At 39.3% G+C, this 13,631-nt stretch overlaps 1 protein-coding gene across 1 annotated transcript; it reads right to left on the reverse strand.

The window, feature by feature from the left end:
• Positions 1-4,905: 4,905 nt before the first annotated feature.
• Positions 4,906-8,726, reverse strand: actb1 (actin, beta 1). The gene is made up of 7 exons (XM_062434476.1): positions 8,653-8,726; positions 7,419-7,543; positions 7,075-7,314; positions 6,340-6,586; positions 6,060-6,251; positions 5,768-5,949; positions 4,906-5,567 (listed from the first exon to the last, which is right to left on the reverse strand). The coding sequence occupies exons 2-7, from the start codon at positions 7,539-7,541 to the stop codon at positions 5,424-5,426; spliced, it is 1,128 nt and encodes a 375-aa protein (XP_062290460.1). The 5' UTR covers positions 7,542-7,543; positions 8,653-8,726; the 3' UTR covers positions 4,906-5,423.
• Positions 8,727-13,631: the final 4,905 nt, after the last annotated feature.

Raw genomic sequence — 13,631 nt, forward strand, 5'->3', positions numbered from 1 at the left:
GGAGGATGATAGCTGCAACACACTGACGGAAGTATTTCAGTGATGGAATCACTTCCGGCGTGGAGTTTTTTTCATTGAATATGTTAAAAAATCACGTTTTAATCATTTTTACAGCAAGAAGACCTGTCAGGAAAAAATATGCTGAACACAAGACTACCATAAAGAAATACAAAAGACCAAATATAAGATAATATAAATAAATAACTTCTATAGTCCCTTCTCCACTCAAAATGTGCTTAGTTTTACTTCAGTTTGATGTTTGAGCTTCATTGTGCAGAATTGATTTTATTTATTTATTCCAACATGTAAGAAATAACCAAATAAAATAAATAAGCGGTGAAATATAACTAAAATAGAAAAGACAGCTAATTTTTTTTTTTTAGATAAACAATATTTTAATGTGAGTTCAAAACGGTGTAGGATGAAGTAAGGAACTTTTCTCTTTAAAAAAAAACCCTCTAATAATCAAATCAAGACAAAAAAAACATTCAAAACAACACAAGAGAATGAAGAAAAACTATGTTCATCCTTTCTATAAATCTGTCCAAAGTGTTATTTTTAAAGATCTGTTTAAATTTACTTAACGTTCTACATGTTTTCATTTCTTCATTACTGTTGTTCCACAGATTAACTCCTTTTGTTGTCATACAATTAATTTTTATATTCGTCCTCACTAATTGTTTTTTGAACATGGATATTCCTCCGAGATCGAATAAACAACCCTTGGATACTGTTTGGTAGCTGTTGATTTTTGACTCTGTACACAATTTGAATAGTTTTGAAGTCAACCAGATCCTTAAACTTTAATGCTTTTAGTTTGATGAAGACTATGTTTGTTGGTTCTCTGTAAGAATGACGTATGTGAAGAGTTTGACACTGTTTTCACATTCATCTGCTGAAGGACGAAAGTTTCTCTGTGCTCATTGAAAATCTGATTTTAAGGGGCAGAACTACAAGCATGATTTGTAAATAGTCTGGAGCCAATCGCAGTCCAATATGCAACTTATAAAAGTATGATGTGGAAACTTGAATCCTCCAATGCACAAACACTGAGAATGGACTTTACATAAACACATTTTTGAGTGGACAGGAACTTTAACATAGCTTTGATCATATAGATATTATGAATATTTATCTTTTACCTTTATTTAGTATTAACTTAGTTGTTTACATGAGGCATTGTGACAAAGTGGGTGAAACACACACTGTGTCAGTGGGTTGGACTAAGTATGGGGGGATTTATTTTATTTAGTTAAATGTTTGGTTTATTATTCACATGATTTATTCTTGTTTTGGTTTATGAGGATACAGCTGTGAATGATGTGTGGTGAACAATGTTGACTGATACAAGCAGCATTGTTAAGTACCAGTTGGTAAAAAGGAGAGGACACCTCTTCAGTAGATAAGGTTCTGCCTAATACAGTGGAGGGTATATTTAAGAGATGAGATGGAGATTTAGAGGCTGAATTCAGAGGATGTATATGTGTGCACATGATCATGCCTTAGTTTGTGTATCTTTAGTTAAGCCAGTTAAATTTTGATTGGTTGTTTCCTTTTCATTTTTTGAGACACTTTTCTTTCATGTTGTTTCACCAGACTAAATAAAGAGTCTGAGTCTGTCTCCGACCACCTTCCTAGTTACTCAGTTCAGTTGACATCGTCACAGGCATGATTAAGAAAGGTTTCATTTAAAGGTCGTTCTCCACCCAAGATTTTTTTTATCTTTTGACTGTGAGACAGCTGTAAAAAGCTGCAAAGTTTTGCTCCTTTAAATCAAGTTGAATTAGCCCATGTCAGGTTTTATTGACAGCATTTACAATGTGTTAACAAGTGAGCAGTGGAGAAATGAGACTTGAGGGCCTCCTTGTGGACAAATAAAATATCCTGTTTCAGTGGGTTCATCTCTGCGTCACCACCTGTTCAGCTCAGGATCATTTGGTTAAATAGCAGTTAAAGCTTTGGTAAATCAATGAGGGACAATAAAAACGGCTACATCCAGTTTTCCAGCTTCATGCTCTGTGGCAGTCAGTGTGCTGCTGATAGTTCACCACATCAAAGTGAGTTGCTTCATCGACTTTATTGTATTTATTTAATCTCTGTGTCAAGAAGTTTAAGGAATATTACTGTTGTTGTTCATTTTTATTGCCTGTTAAAATCAATAACTTGGGTTATTTTAATAATTATAATATAATAATTTCATTTATATAGCACCTTTAAAAACAACTTTGATACAGAACAGATAAAGCAAAGACATACAACACAGAGAGCAATAACAAGGCCAACATTAACAAGATGAGAGACAATGAAATATAGTAAGGAGATGACGCAAATTTAAATAAATAAATAGTCAGTAACAATAAACAAACATCACTTAAAAACTAGTCTGTAGAAATGAGTTTTAAGAAGTGATTTAAAAGATGTTGCTGATTCTGTGAGCCATATGTCCTCAGGCAGGTCGTTCCAAAGCCGAGGGGCCCTGATGGTGAAAGCACGATCACCTTTAGATTTCAGCCTTGACTTTAGAACAGAGAGAGAGAGCCCCACCTGATGATCTGAGGCTGTGGCTGGCTCATACGGGGTCAACAGGTTAATGCACTCTCTGTGTATAATTTTCATTTAATTCATTTAATGCATGTGGATTAACTTAGTTTCAGCTATGAGGTCTTAGTGCACTAGCTTTGCTTTTATAAGTAAGTAAGCTCTCTCTGTGCTTAATATGCTACTGTTGTCTGATATTCTCTGTTCAGTGTGGTAGTTTCATGTCGGTGGAACAACTGTAAATTTAATAATTTGTATAATAATTAATGCAGGTTATTCCTACTCTTTATTATGTTGCAGAAACTGTGTCAGTTCACAGGTATTGATATGAACTCATTCCATTACTGAGTGGCTTTCATTATATGTGTGGTAGTGAATAAAGCACCATTTGAGGACATCTTCTTCTATATGTGGTGATTGCAAATGCATTTACACAACTGCACTGATGGATTCTTTAATAAATAGGAGGCCTGAAAGTGGGCTCACACAACCAAAACCTTCTCTGTCACAAACTGGACAAATTCATTCAAATATCCATACAACATTTCAAACTTTTACTTTTTTAATTCTCATTTTCATACATGTTGCTTATTGTTCACAGGATGTAGAGCGGGTCGTCCACTAACACCAGCTCTTCCTCATCATGTGTCGATGTGTCCTTGGCAAGATACTATAGGAGGTATAATCCAACTCAACTGGATCATTCCTCCAGTAATAATAATAATAATAATAAGTAGCGAAATAAAGAGTGATGAGGACTAAATTACTTCCAGCAATCACATTATTACATTAATAATGGCTTCATTCTATTAAAGTGTTCCAGTAAATCCATGACAGTGACACAGTTGACATTTTAAACGTCATAGGAGAAAATGCACAGATGCAAGTTTTTTAAGTCTGTCTTAAAACAACAGTCAGGTGCTGAAACATACATTGAAGCAGATTTTTCTTGTCATAATCAGTCCTTTCATAATGCACTTTCAATGTAAATGATGGGGCACAAAATCTGTCCTGTGTACATGCAAAAAACGGATTTAAAAGTTTATCTGAAGCTTCAGCCGTCTTTCCCCGGTTGTGTAACATGTGGGTAAGAACCACCAGGCTGAGAAACAGCTCATTTCCTGCTGCTGTAAGACTGATAAACTCTGCACCACACTGCCTTGTTGAGCCACACTGATTGTGCTACTCTTTATCAATTTGAACTATTTATCATATCCCTCAAGGCATGCTGTGACGTCTCTTGGTCTGTGAAATTTTATTGCTCGCTAGTACACTGCATTGCTCACTTTAATTTACTTATTGATTGACTTGTATCTTATTGTGCAGATGTTCATTATTTTATTATATATTTATCTTTTATTATAATCACCTAGTCTTGAGTACAGTATTTCGTTCTCTTTCATGTATCTTTATGGCTGTAATAATAGATCCTCGATCCCAAATTAGTCAAATCAAGTAGATATCTTTCAGTGTTAGTCTTTTTAGTGCCAAAGTCGCTATTTTTGTTACTATACTTCCACAACAGTGTTCATTTGATGCTAAAAATACTGTAAATGTGGCAGATATCCACTTGATATGACTAACTCAGACTGCTTTAGCCTCATTTAAGCTTCAGATAAACTTTTAAATGTTATACAATGGATTTTGGCCTACCCTCCCTTACATTGGAAGCACATTTGGATATCTTTTAAAACCCGTTTCAGTGTTCATATGGACACCTGAATGTTGTTTTAAGAGACTTGAAATGCTGTAAACATCCTTTAACGATGGCTGAATCCTTTCTTTTAACCCTTACATACTGTACAGGGTCTAATTTGGCCCATTTTAGCAGCTGAAAATGTGATGACTTCTCTTAATGTGACAGTTTAACTTTCTAAAAACTGTTTTGTGTGCCACTGTTACTCATTTTGATTGAGTGTGACTCATTTATTCAAAAAGCACCATTAAAAAAAGTTTCACATCTAACGTCATTCATTGAAAGTGTTATGTAACTAAGGACTATCAACATAAAATATAGAGTAATGATTTGTGGCTCTGAAGTTATGTACAGAGACTTATTATGAACAGCAGGTGAGGGTTTATTCATGACCCTGGTACTGTATGTAATGGAGCAGAAACAGGTTTTAGTTCCAGCTGCAGTTTTTGATTGTGACTAATCAATGTATTTGGTGATAAAGCCCCTTTTCATAAGAGGTGGCATTAGATAACCCTCCTACATACCACATTGCATATTTTCCCACTTCTTAAGCTGTATTTGAATGTAGTCTGTGCAACATGTGGTCATCTAACAAGCACAAAGATTGAAATCTTTGATAGTCACAGGATGATTTGGATTAAGCAGAATAAACAAAAAAAGTCAGACTGTAATCTCAGACATGTGCGCTTTATTGGGTTGTTGTGTACACCAGAGGCGAGAAACCCCATGCACAAACCTTCATACAAGGTAGAAGCTTTGTCTTTTGCATAATGACAAAAACAAACTAGACCGAGTATCTTTTAAGGCTGAAAGTACAAAAACAAAACAGTTCAGGTTACATAATTTACATATTAAGCAATACTACAGGTCTGTTGGGCAGTGGGCCCGCCAGAGAATAAACCTTCATAGAGGCAAATAAGGTGGTGAACAAAGACATCTGGAATGACCTACACAAACACGACAATGGACATCATGTTCCTCACATTCACACCGCCTGGGACGCTCTGGACTTCCTGCAGAGTTTCTCCCCATCAGGGGGCATGGTGCCATAGCCATAGTGATGAGGGAAGAATGGGAAGAGGTGTTGTAGGCTCAGCATACACCAGTGTGTTGGTGTAGGCATGTATGCAGAGCCAGTCGTTTGGGTTTATAGCAGTGTGTGTTTGGGGGAGAGGGACTGACAGTCTGTTTAGAAGCACTTCCTGTGGACAATGCTGGGGCCGGACTCATCGTACTCCTGCTTGCTGATCCACATCTGCTGGAAAGTGGACAGGGAAGCCAGGATGGAGCCACCAATCCATACAGAGTACTTCCTCTCTGGGGGAGCAATGATCTGAAGGGAGAGATTTGAAAAGGTGTTGTTAATAAAGTACTTGAATTAATTTATTGTAGACTTAAAGACAAGCTGTAGAATTGGTACTGCAGTAACCCTGTTTGTCCACTGTGTGGCAGGAGAGGTAAAGAACTTTCTGGAACATTTTTTGCATCCTTGCCTTGAGTAGGATTACAACTGTGAGTAATGAAGAGCTTTACCTTGATCTTCATGGTGGTGGGTGCCAGGGCAGTGATTTCCTTCTGCATACGGTCAGCGATGCCAGGGTACATGGTGGTACCGCCAGACAGCACAGTGTTAGCGTATAGGTCCTTACGGATGTCAACGTCGCACTTCATGATGCTGTTGAAGGTGGTTTCATGGATACCGCAAGACTCCATACCTGTGAGCAAGGAGAAAGGTCAGTTATAGTTTGTGATAATGTTGCATATACTCTTTGCTGCTTCACCCAGTGTGTTCAGTGTTAGCTTAGTTTTCTCTAGCTTTACTTACCAAGGAAAGAGGGCTGGAAGAGGGCCTCTGGGCAACGGAACCTCTCGTTTCCAATGGTGATGACCTGTCCGTCAGGCAGCTCGTAGCTCTTCTCCAGGGATGAAGAGGAGGCAGCAGTGCCCATTTCTTGCTCAAAGTCCAGTGCAACATAACAGAGCTTCTCCTTGATGTCACGCACGATTTCACGCTCAGCTGTGAGACAATACATTTCATGGTCATTTTAAGTTTTTCCCACAGCTTTAAATGTTAGCTTACTTTTAATTAGCGTCTGTATCCTCACCTGTGGTGGTGAAGCTGTAACCCCTCTCAGTCAGGATCTTCATGAGGTAGTCTGTGAGGTCCCTGCCAGCCAGGTCCAACCTGAGGATGGCATGGGGCAGGGCGTAGCCTTCATAGATGGGCACTGTGTGGGTCACACCATCACCAGAGTCCATAACAATACCAGTGGTACGACCAGAGGCATACAGGGACAGCACAGCCTGAATGGCCACATACATGGCAGGAGTGTTGAAGGTCTCAAACATGATCTGTAGAAGAGGGGGAGATGAAAGATGAGTCATTGAATCAGTGAGTCAAAGTGAGCTAGTATGGGTTAGTGGTGTCAAATCAAGAAAGGCACACCACAGCACACCGGCCTATTAAGTATACAGACACCCACCAACTAGTCATTACAAAACTCTATAATAGTCTCTTTAGTCATGTTGTCTGATGGTGGAGCAGGTTGCTACACTCATCCTGTACAACTGTTACATCATGCAGTCAACAGTGTAGTTAGGAAATCCTCATCCTGTTAACAAATCTAACAGAAGCCTTAAACATGCTGCAATTAATCATTGCATCACAGTGCAGCGAGATAGACACCTGAAGCATCCGCAGATATCAGAGATGAGTTCAGGACAGAGGAAACCTGGAGATTGAAGGAGCAGGATGGAAATTGACAGATTTGAGCAGAAGAAATGCCTAAGCCCTGCAGCTGAAGCAAGTTCTGATTAAGAGGATCAGCCTTCATTTTTACCTGGGTCATCTTTTCCCTGTTAGCCTTGGGGTTGAGGGGGGCTTCTGTGAGCAGGACTGGGTGCTCCTCAGGGGCAACCCTAAGCTCATTGTAGAAGGTGTGATGCCAGATCTTCTCCATGTCATCCCAGTTGGTGACAATACCGTGCTCAATGGGATACTTCAGGGTCAGGATACCCCTTTTGCTCTGTGCCTCATCTCCAACATAGCTGTCTTTCTGGCCCATGCCAACCATCACACCCTAAAGAAGCAAACAGGAGTGTTAATACATTTAAAATTGAGGATACTATGTGAAATCTGAAATGTTTAAAAAGGGCAATTTGTTTAAAAGTGATGAAGTTGTACCTGATGCCTGGGACGTCCAACAATGGAGGGGAAGACAGCACGTGGAGCATCATCTCCTGCAAAGCCAGCTTTGCACATACCGGATCCATTGTCAACAACGAGGGCGGCGATTTCGTCTTCCATTTCTGGATAGAGAGAGAGGGGAGGAGAATAAAAAGGAATTAGGATATTGTTTAAAAAAACAGATGCTCTGTGCCAAGTTATGGGTTACATCTGGCAAACATCAACTTGATGAAAAGTTGTTATGTGGACTGGACGCTGGATGTCGCAGTGGCGCAAGATCCAGTCCTTAAAATCCAGAGCTGAGAAACAAAAGGCGGTTTCTCCCTCTCGGTCTGGCCATTTCCATATATGGCAAAAGTGAGAGCAGCTTAGAGACAGTGGCAGCCCGGCCCGGGAAGCCTCAATGGCACCGACAGCCCCGGCCACTCCCTTCAACTAGGATCCTCTTAACTTGACTTGATTTAGCGTTTCACAGCTTGTTAACACGTAAAAAAGGGCAAGCAGTTTTTGAGGTGGTGTCTGAATTAACTTCCATATCATTTCTTGAAATGTCAATCATCTCCATCATCAGGTGTGTAACATTACCCGTCGTTCTTATGTCGTGACTACAATCCTAAGAAAAAGGTTATATATGGGAGGTGGAGGAAAAGACAACTTCTAACTCAAATGGATTCATAGCTGCAGGTCACAGCAATGTTTTAACACATTTCTGCAAAATGTATAGTCTTTAAATGCAGGTCATTTAATCTTCTCTCATCCATCTGTGTGTAATCGGAGACAACGGAGCCAAATGTGTACATGTAAAACGAGAAGGTCATGCTTTTTTAACGCAGTCTGATTTGTTTAAACTGATGAAGTGATAACACCCGAAGGAGCAGCTGGGTTATTTCACACGGTCTTTTCATTAATTGATAAATAAAACCAAATAAAAAGGTGCAACAACAACAACAACATTTAAACCATCACATTAAAAACGAGCACCAACTGTAATATGATATAAAAACAAGCGACATTTACATTTTAAATATCCGGTAATGAATGAGACGTTAGGACACTGAGGAATCACACCAACGGTTGCTTTTAACTTAAAGCAACAGAAAACGTCTCATATCATAACTTTAAAAAAAACACACAAAACAAGCCAGCTAAAACACGAAAAACAACAAATGCATTTTAACATATGACCCCCCCCCCCCAAAAAAAAAAAACGCCATTCCGCAAATTCTCTTACCTGTGTAAGTTAGGGTTGTCTGCTTACGACTGAGGCTGAGCGCTACACTCCCGTAGGGTTTGGTGTCTGAACCTGACTGCAATGGAAGCCGGTAAGTCTCAGGGTTTTATGTGAGCTCGTGCTGCAGCCCCTCTCCAAATAAGGAGATCTTTCCGTACGGCGGTCTCTGATTGGCCCAGCCGCATCCACTGGGTGTGGCGCATGCAGATAACAGCTCTGCACTGTGACAAGACAACGGAGGTTAAGAAGCAACATGAAAACTAACCTATATGCTATCACAAATGATCGATTTGTGTTATTTGTTCACTAAAGCATTTGTGAAAACTGTTTCTTCATCATTATTATGGTTACAGTGTTGATGATTCTTATGTGTTTCAACAAAATTAAAACTTGTGTTGCAAAACTCAAGCAAAATCCTTGTGTAGCTATAAGAAGATGCAGAGTTAAAATACATGTTTTTTGATATATCTGATATTAGCACATTGAGCACATTTTGATGTAATCCTGTCTGCAGCATAATTGTTTTAATCCCTGACATCATCTACCTTAAAATGGGGCCTGTATCTTTGTATTCTCATATCTGTGGACTGGAGGAAGTCCAAAACACAGACAAACAAATCCATAATTCTAGTTTTAATTGAGGGACATAATAAGAAGATATATAACACTTGGACTGAATTGAAGACTGTGCTAATGCATTTATTGCACAACAAAATCTTCTCACTCATGCCAGATACTCATGGTTTATGCCAGGGCGTGGGGTGATTACAATCTCAGGGTCACTGACAGCACTGTTAACACCTCTGACTGACACTTAGGCCCTGGCATACCAGTGTTACCCACACCACACCACACACACACACACACACACACACACACACACACACACACACACACACACACACACACACACACACACACACACACACACACACACACACACAAACACACACACACACACAGAGATCAGAGTGACAGTGATCCTTCTGGTAAAGCTTGAAGTATGTTGACAGCAAACTCTCAGCAAGCTGTAAATCTCTTATCTCTCATCACTTCCCTGATAATGCGTAAAGTGAGAGCAAGGGGCAGATTAAGCTTGCTTGCTGCAATACTAATAAGAGTTGTAATGGCCAGGTGTTTCATTTCCGGAGCATACCTATATTTGGTAAAAATGATATGATGAGGCAGATTTTAAAATGATTATTCAGGAATGTGACTCATGGTGACATGGATGTACACACCTGCACGTGCACACACCCAGATATGCCATACGGCACAACTCACCGTGCATCTCTAACCTGAAATATTTGTTCAGGATGTGACGTTTATCTTTAAAGAGATGGAGGTGGAATTCATCATGCAAAGCTGATCTTTTAAGTTGACCACAGACTAAGTGGGTGGGTCAGGGTGCTGTTTTAACTCAATAAGGGCACCGGACAAAGACTCATAAACTTACACAAGGAATTCATACTGTGGCCCTATGTGCTCCTAATAAGGATATATGGGAGCCAACTCCTCAAAAGAGACAGGAAGTAGGTTTCACAGAGCATCACTTCTGCAGATGCATGCAGGAAGTGACCACACAGACCCACAGACACTCACACATACACACACACACACACACAGAGAGGGACACACCCATATGTCATCATCAAGTAGCCTATAGAGTAGAGCAGGTAAGGACACCATGGAGTGGGCGTGGGTGTGGGGGCGAATGAGCTGATCATGGAATTGGCTTTTCAGACGGGCATTATCCGGCCCTAGACAGAGACTTAAAGCACACACACACACACACACACACGCACACACACACACACACACACACACACACACACACACACACACACACACACACACACACACACACACACACACACACACACACACACACACACACACCAAGTATAGACCCAGGGCAGGACAGCCATCCCTTTAAGAGTTCCTTTGGATGACGTCCATATAAGGAGATATTGGAGCGAGTCACATGGGGGGAAGAATGCACTGCTCAGGTCATGTGACCAGTCTGAGGAAATGAATGAATCTCCCTTTTTAAGGCTGTGTGTGTGCGCGTGTGTAACAGTGTGTGTAAGCGTGTGTGTAAGAGACAGCCAGAGAGAGAGAGAGAGAGAGAGAGAGAGAGAGAGAGACTGTGTGTGTGTGTGTGTGTGTGTGTTGCTTGAATTGTTCAGCTTCCACCCTGATTTCTGCACTCTTCACCAGTTTTATGTATTTATAAAGACAAAGATAAGATAACACCAACTTAAACTTTATACTTTCTGACTCCTCCCTGAGAAAAATTTCAAAGTGTTTCCTCTGGACAGTCATGCCATTCCTCCAGCCATTTCAAAACTCGGTGGCGTGCATGAGTCATGCATTCATTACAACACACACACACACACACACACACACACACACACACACACCCTCCCTGCATTGCTCACTCACACAGTCAGAGAAACTCACAGGCCTGGCTCTTGGCTCTGACTAAGACCGTATATGGAAGAAGCTAGCAGGTAGCTTCTGTCCACTTTTCACTCATCCCTCTCCCTATCTCTAGCTCGCGCTCTCTCTCTCTTAAACACACATTCACTCTCTTTCTTCCTTTATTTGCAAAAAAAATGCCTCACTCCCCTGAATCAGTCACTCCCTTATTAATTTTCCCAGGACAGGGACAATTATAGAAGTGCGATATGATGTCAGTCCACACATTTTCCCTGTCTAACTCTCTCTCTCTCTCTATCTCTCTCTCTAGCAGTTTTTCCCAGTCATTTATGGCATCACATTCCAGCAGAGTTTCTAGCTAGGCGCTAAGAGGAGGTGTGGCTCATGTGTGTACACTCAATTATGAGAGACAAAGGACAAAGGTATTTGAAACCCTTTGTATTTTATATTACATAATTACTCCTCCATGTTAAGGTGCGTTAATTGTCTTCTGTAAAGTCTACTCACAAAAAAAACCAACCAAAAATCTGCTAAATTAAAGCTCATTTAAAGTGCTGCTGTGAAGGATCTAATTAAGACAAAAAATGGGAACATATTTACACCAATTCTCAGCTCTCTGCACTGCCTCACAGTGTATTATAGACTAGTGTTTAAATAAGTGCTGCTTGTCAATAAATGTCTTGATGGTTTAGGCCAAAAATGCACCTTGACGGTCTGTTATCATACACCCCCTCTCTGTTGCTCAGGTCATCCAGTAGTGGTCGGTTAATCATTACCAGGGTCCAGACTGAACATGGAGAAGCAGAGTTTAGTATCATAAGCCCCACGGAGCTTTAAACATGGCCGACCATAACCTGTTCAAGGGACCATGGGCAGATAACTTGTTTTTGGACCTACTAGTCTTAAAGGACAGGATCATAATTTTTCAAGTGTGTTTTTAAAACAATCTTCAAGTGCCCATTTGAATACTGAAGTAGGTTTTCCTTGCCGTATTCATTTTTCCTTTTCATACTGATCATTCACACTTTACAGTAATTTTAAAGTCTCTGCACAGGCTACCTGTCTGCTTCAGGATGGATTTCAATCTTTTATTTGTTTATAAAAGCTCTTAATGGTCTTGGTCTTACCCAGGGTTGGAAAGGTTACTTTATAAATGTAATGGGTTACAGATTACTATTTACCCTATTTAAAATGTAGTAAGTAATGTAAATATTTCAATTAATTAATCAAAGTAATGTAACTTATTACATTTTATTACTTTTTAAATGTTCTATTGAATGTATTCAGCTGTTAGGGTAAGTTTACCCATTAAGCACCAAAATATAAGTTCAGGTGTTTTTCATGGATACTGACATGATTTATAAGGGAGATCATTTCTTATAAAGCCAGATTTATCCCTCATTTGAGAATGTATTCATTAGTTCATGTAGATTTTGGAATACAAAAGTCTGTCATGGGCTTAATTGGTACTGTGACACCATTCAAGCCCATGTGTGCTCCAAATAAGTCCACATCATGATTTATTTGCAAAATATAAAAAATATTTATTTCAAAGAATTAAAAACAGCAATAAATGTATTCAGTAATATGTTAAATATTAAAATATGAGGAGAAAAAAAACTCATCAACATTTTCATAAGTAACTGTGATTTAATAACACATTTTTTCTCAGTAACTGTAACAGATTACAGTTAAGTTTATTTTGTAATTAAATTAAGTAATGCCATCACATGTAACTAATTACTCCCCAACACTGGTCCTCCCTATTTATCAAATTTACTTTTATATTATGAAATCTCTGGAACTCTCAGGTTTTAGTGACTTTTTAATTATACCAAAAGTCAGAATAAAAACGTTTTATTACTATGATCTCTGGAACAGCCTTCATGAGAATCTAAAGGCAGCAGAGAGTGTGGATATTTTGAAAAGCAAACTCAAGACCTACTGTTTTAGCCTGGAACTGAATTGAATTTATTGATCTGTTTTTTTATTTATACATTTTAGCCTGTTTTAATACCTGGTTTATCCTTTTATTGTATTTTTATTTTCTTGATGGTTTCCCTTTTAATACCCTACTTTTTATTTCTGAGTTTAATCACTTCACTCTTTTTTTAGTATTCTTTTGCATAATTATTTCATTTCACTACTCGGAATTTTTACATTTTCACGCTACCTCCGGTGTTTCCTGATTGCAAATTCGCAACAGTTATGATAACGTTTCCTCAGTTCCTGTTTTTCCCCCCTCAGTTTCTGTTTTACTGAGCTCTTTAAACAGTCATTTCTTCTTTTGTGTGTGGGTGGGGGTGGGGGTTGAGGTGTGGCGGGGTATTGTGTTCAACAAACACAAAGAGGGAATTTGATGCTAAAAAGATTGTAAATGTGGCAGATACCCACTTGATATGACTAACTCAGACTGTTGAAGCCTCATATAAGCTTCAGATAAACTATTAAATCTGAAACTGGGGCTTTTGGGGTCCTTAGCGGTTCTGGGACCCCAGGGTAGTTTCCTGCTTTGCCCAGTTTGTAATAAAACCTCA

Source organism: Scomber scombrus, chromosome 2 (genome assembly GCF_963691925.1).
Source record: "Scomber scombrus chromosome 2, fScoSco1.1, whole genome shotgun sequence".
NCBI classification, from domain to species: Eukaryota; Metazoa; Chordata; class Actinopteri; order Scombriformes; family Scombridae; genus Scomber; species Scomber scombrus.

Coding starts and splice junctions, on each gene's coding strand:
- actb1 (XM_062434476.1), bottom strand. CDS start 7,541: ATGGAAGACGAAATCGCCGCCCTCGTTGTTGACAATGGATCCGGTATG. Junction 6,587..7,074: donor ACAGGGAAAAGATGACCCAG/GTAAAAATGAAG, acceptor CCTCTTCTACAG/ATCATGTTTGAGACCTTCAA. Junction 5,950..6,059: donor CTTCCAGCCCTCTTTCCTTG/GTAAGTAAAGCT, acceptor CCTTGCTCACAG/GTATGGAGTCTTGCGGTATC.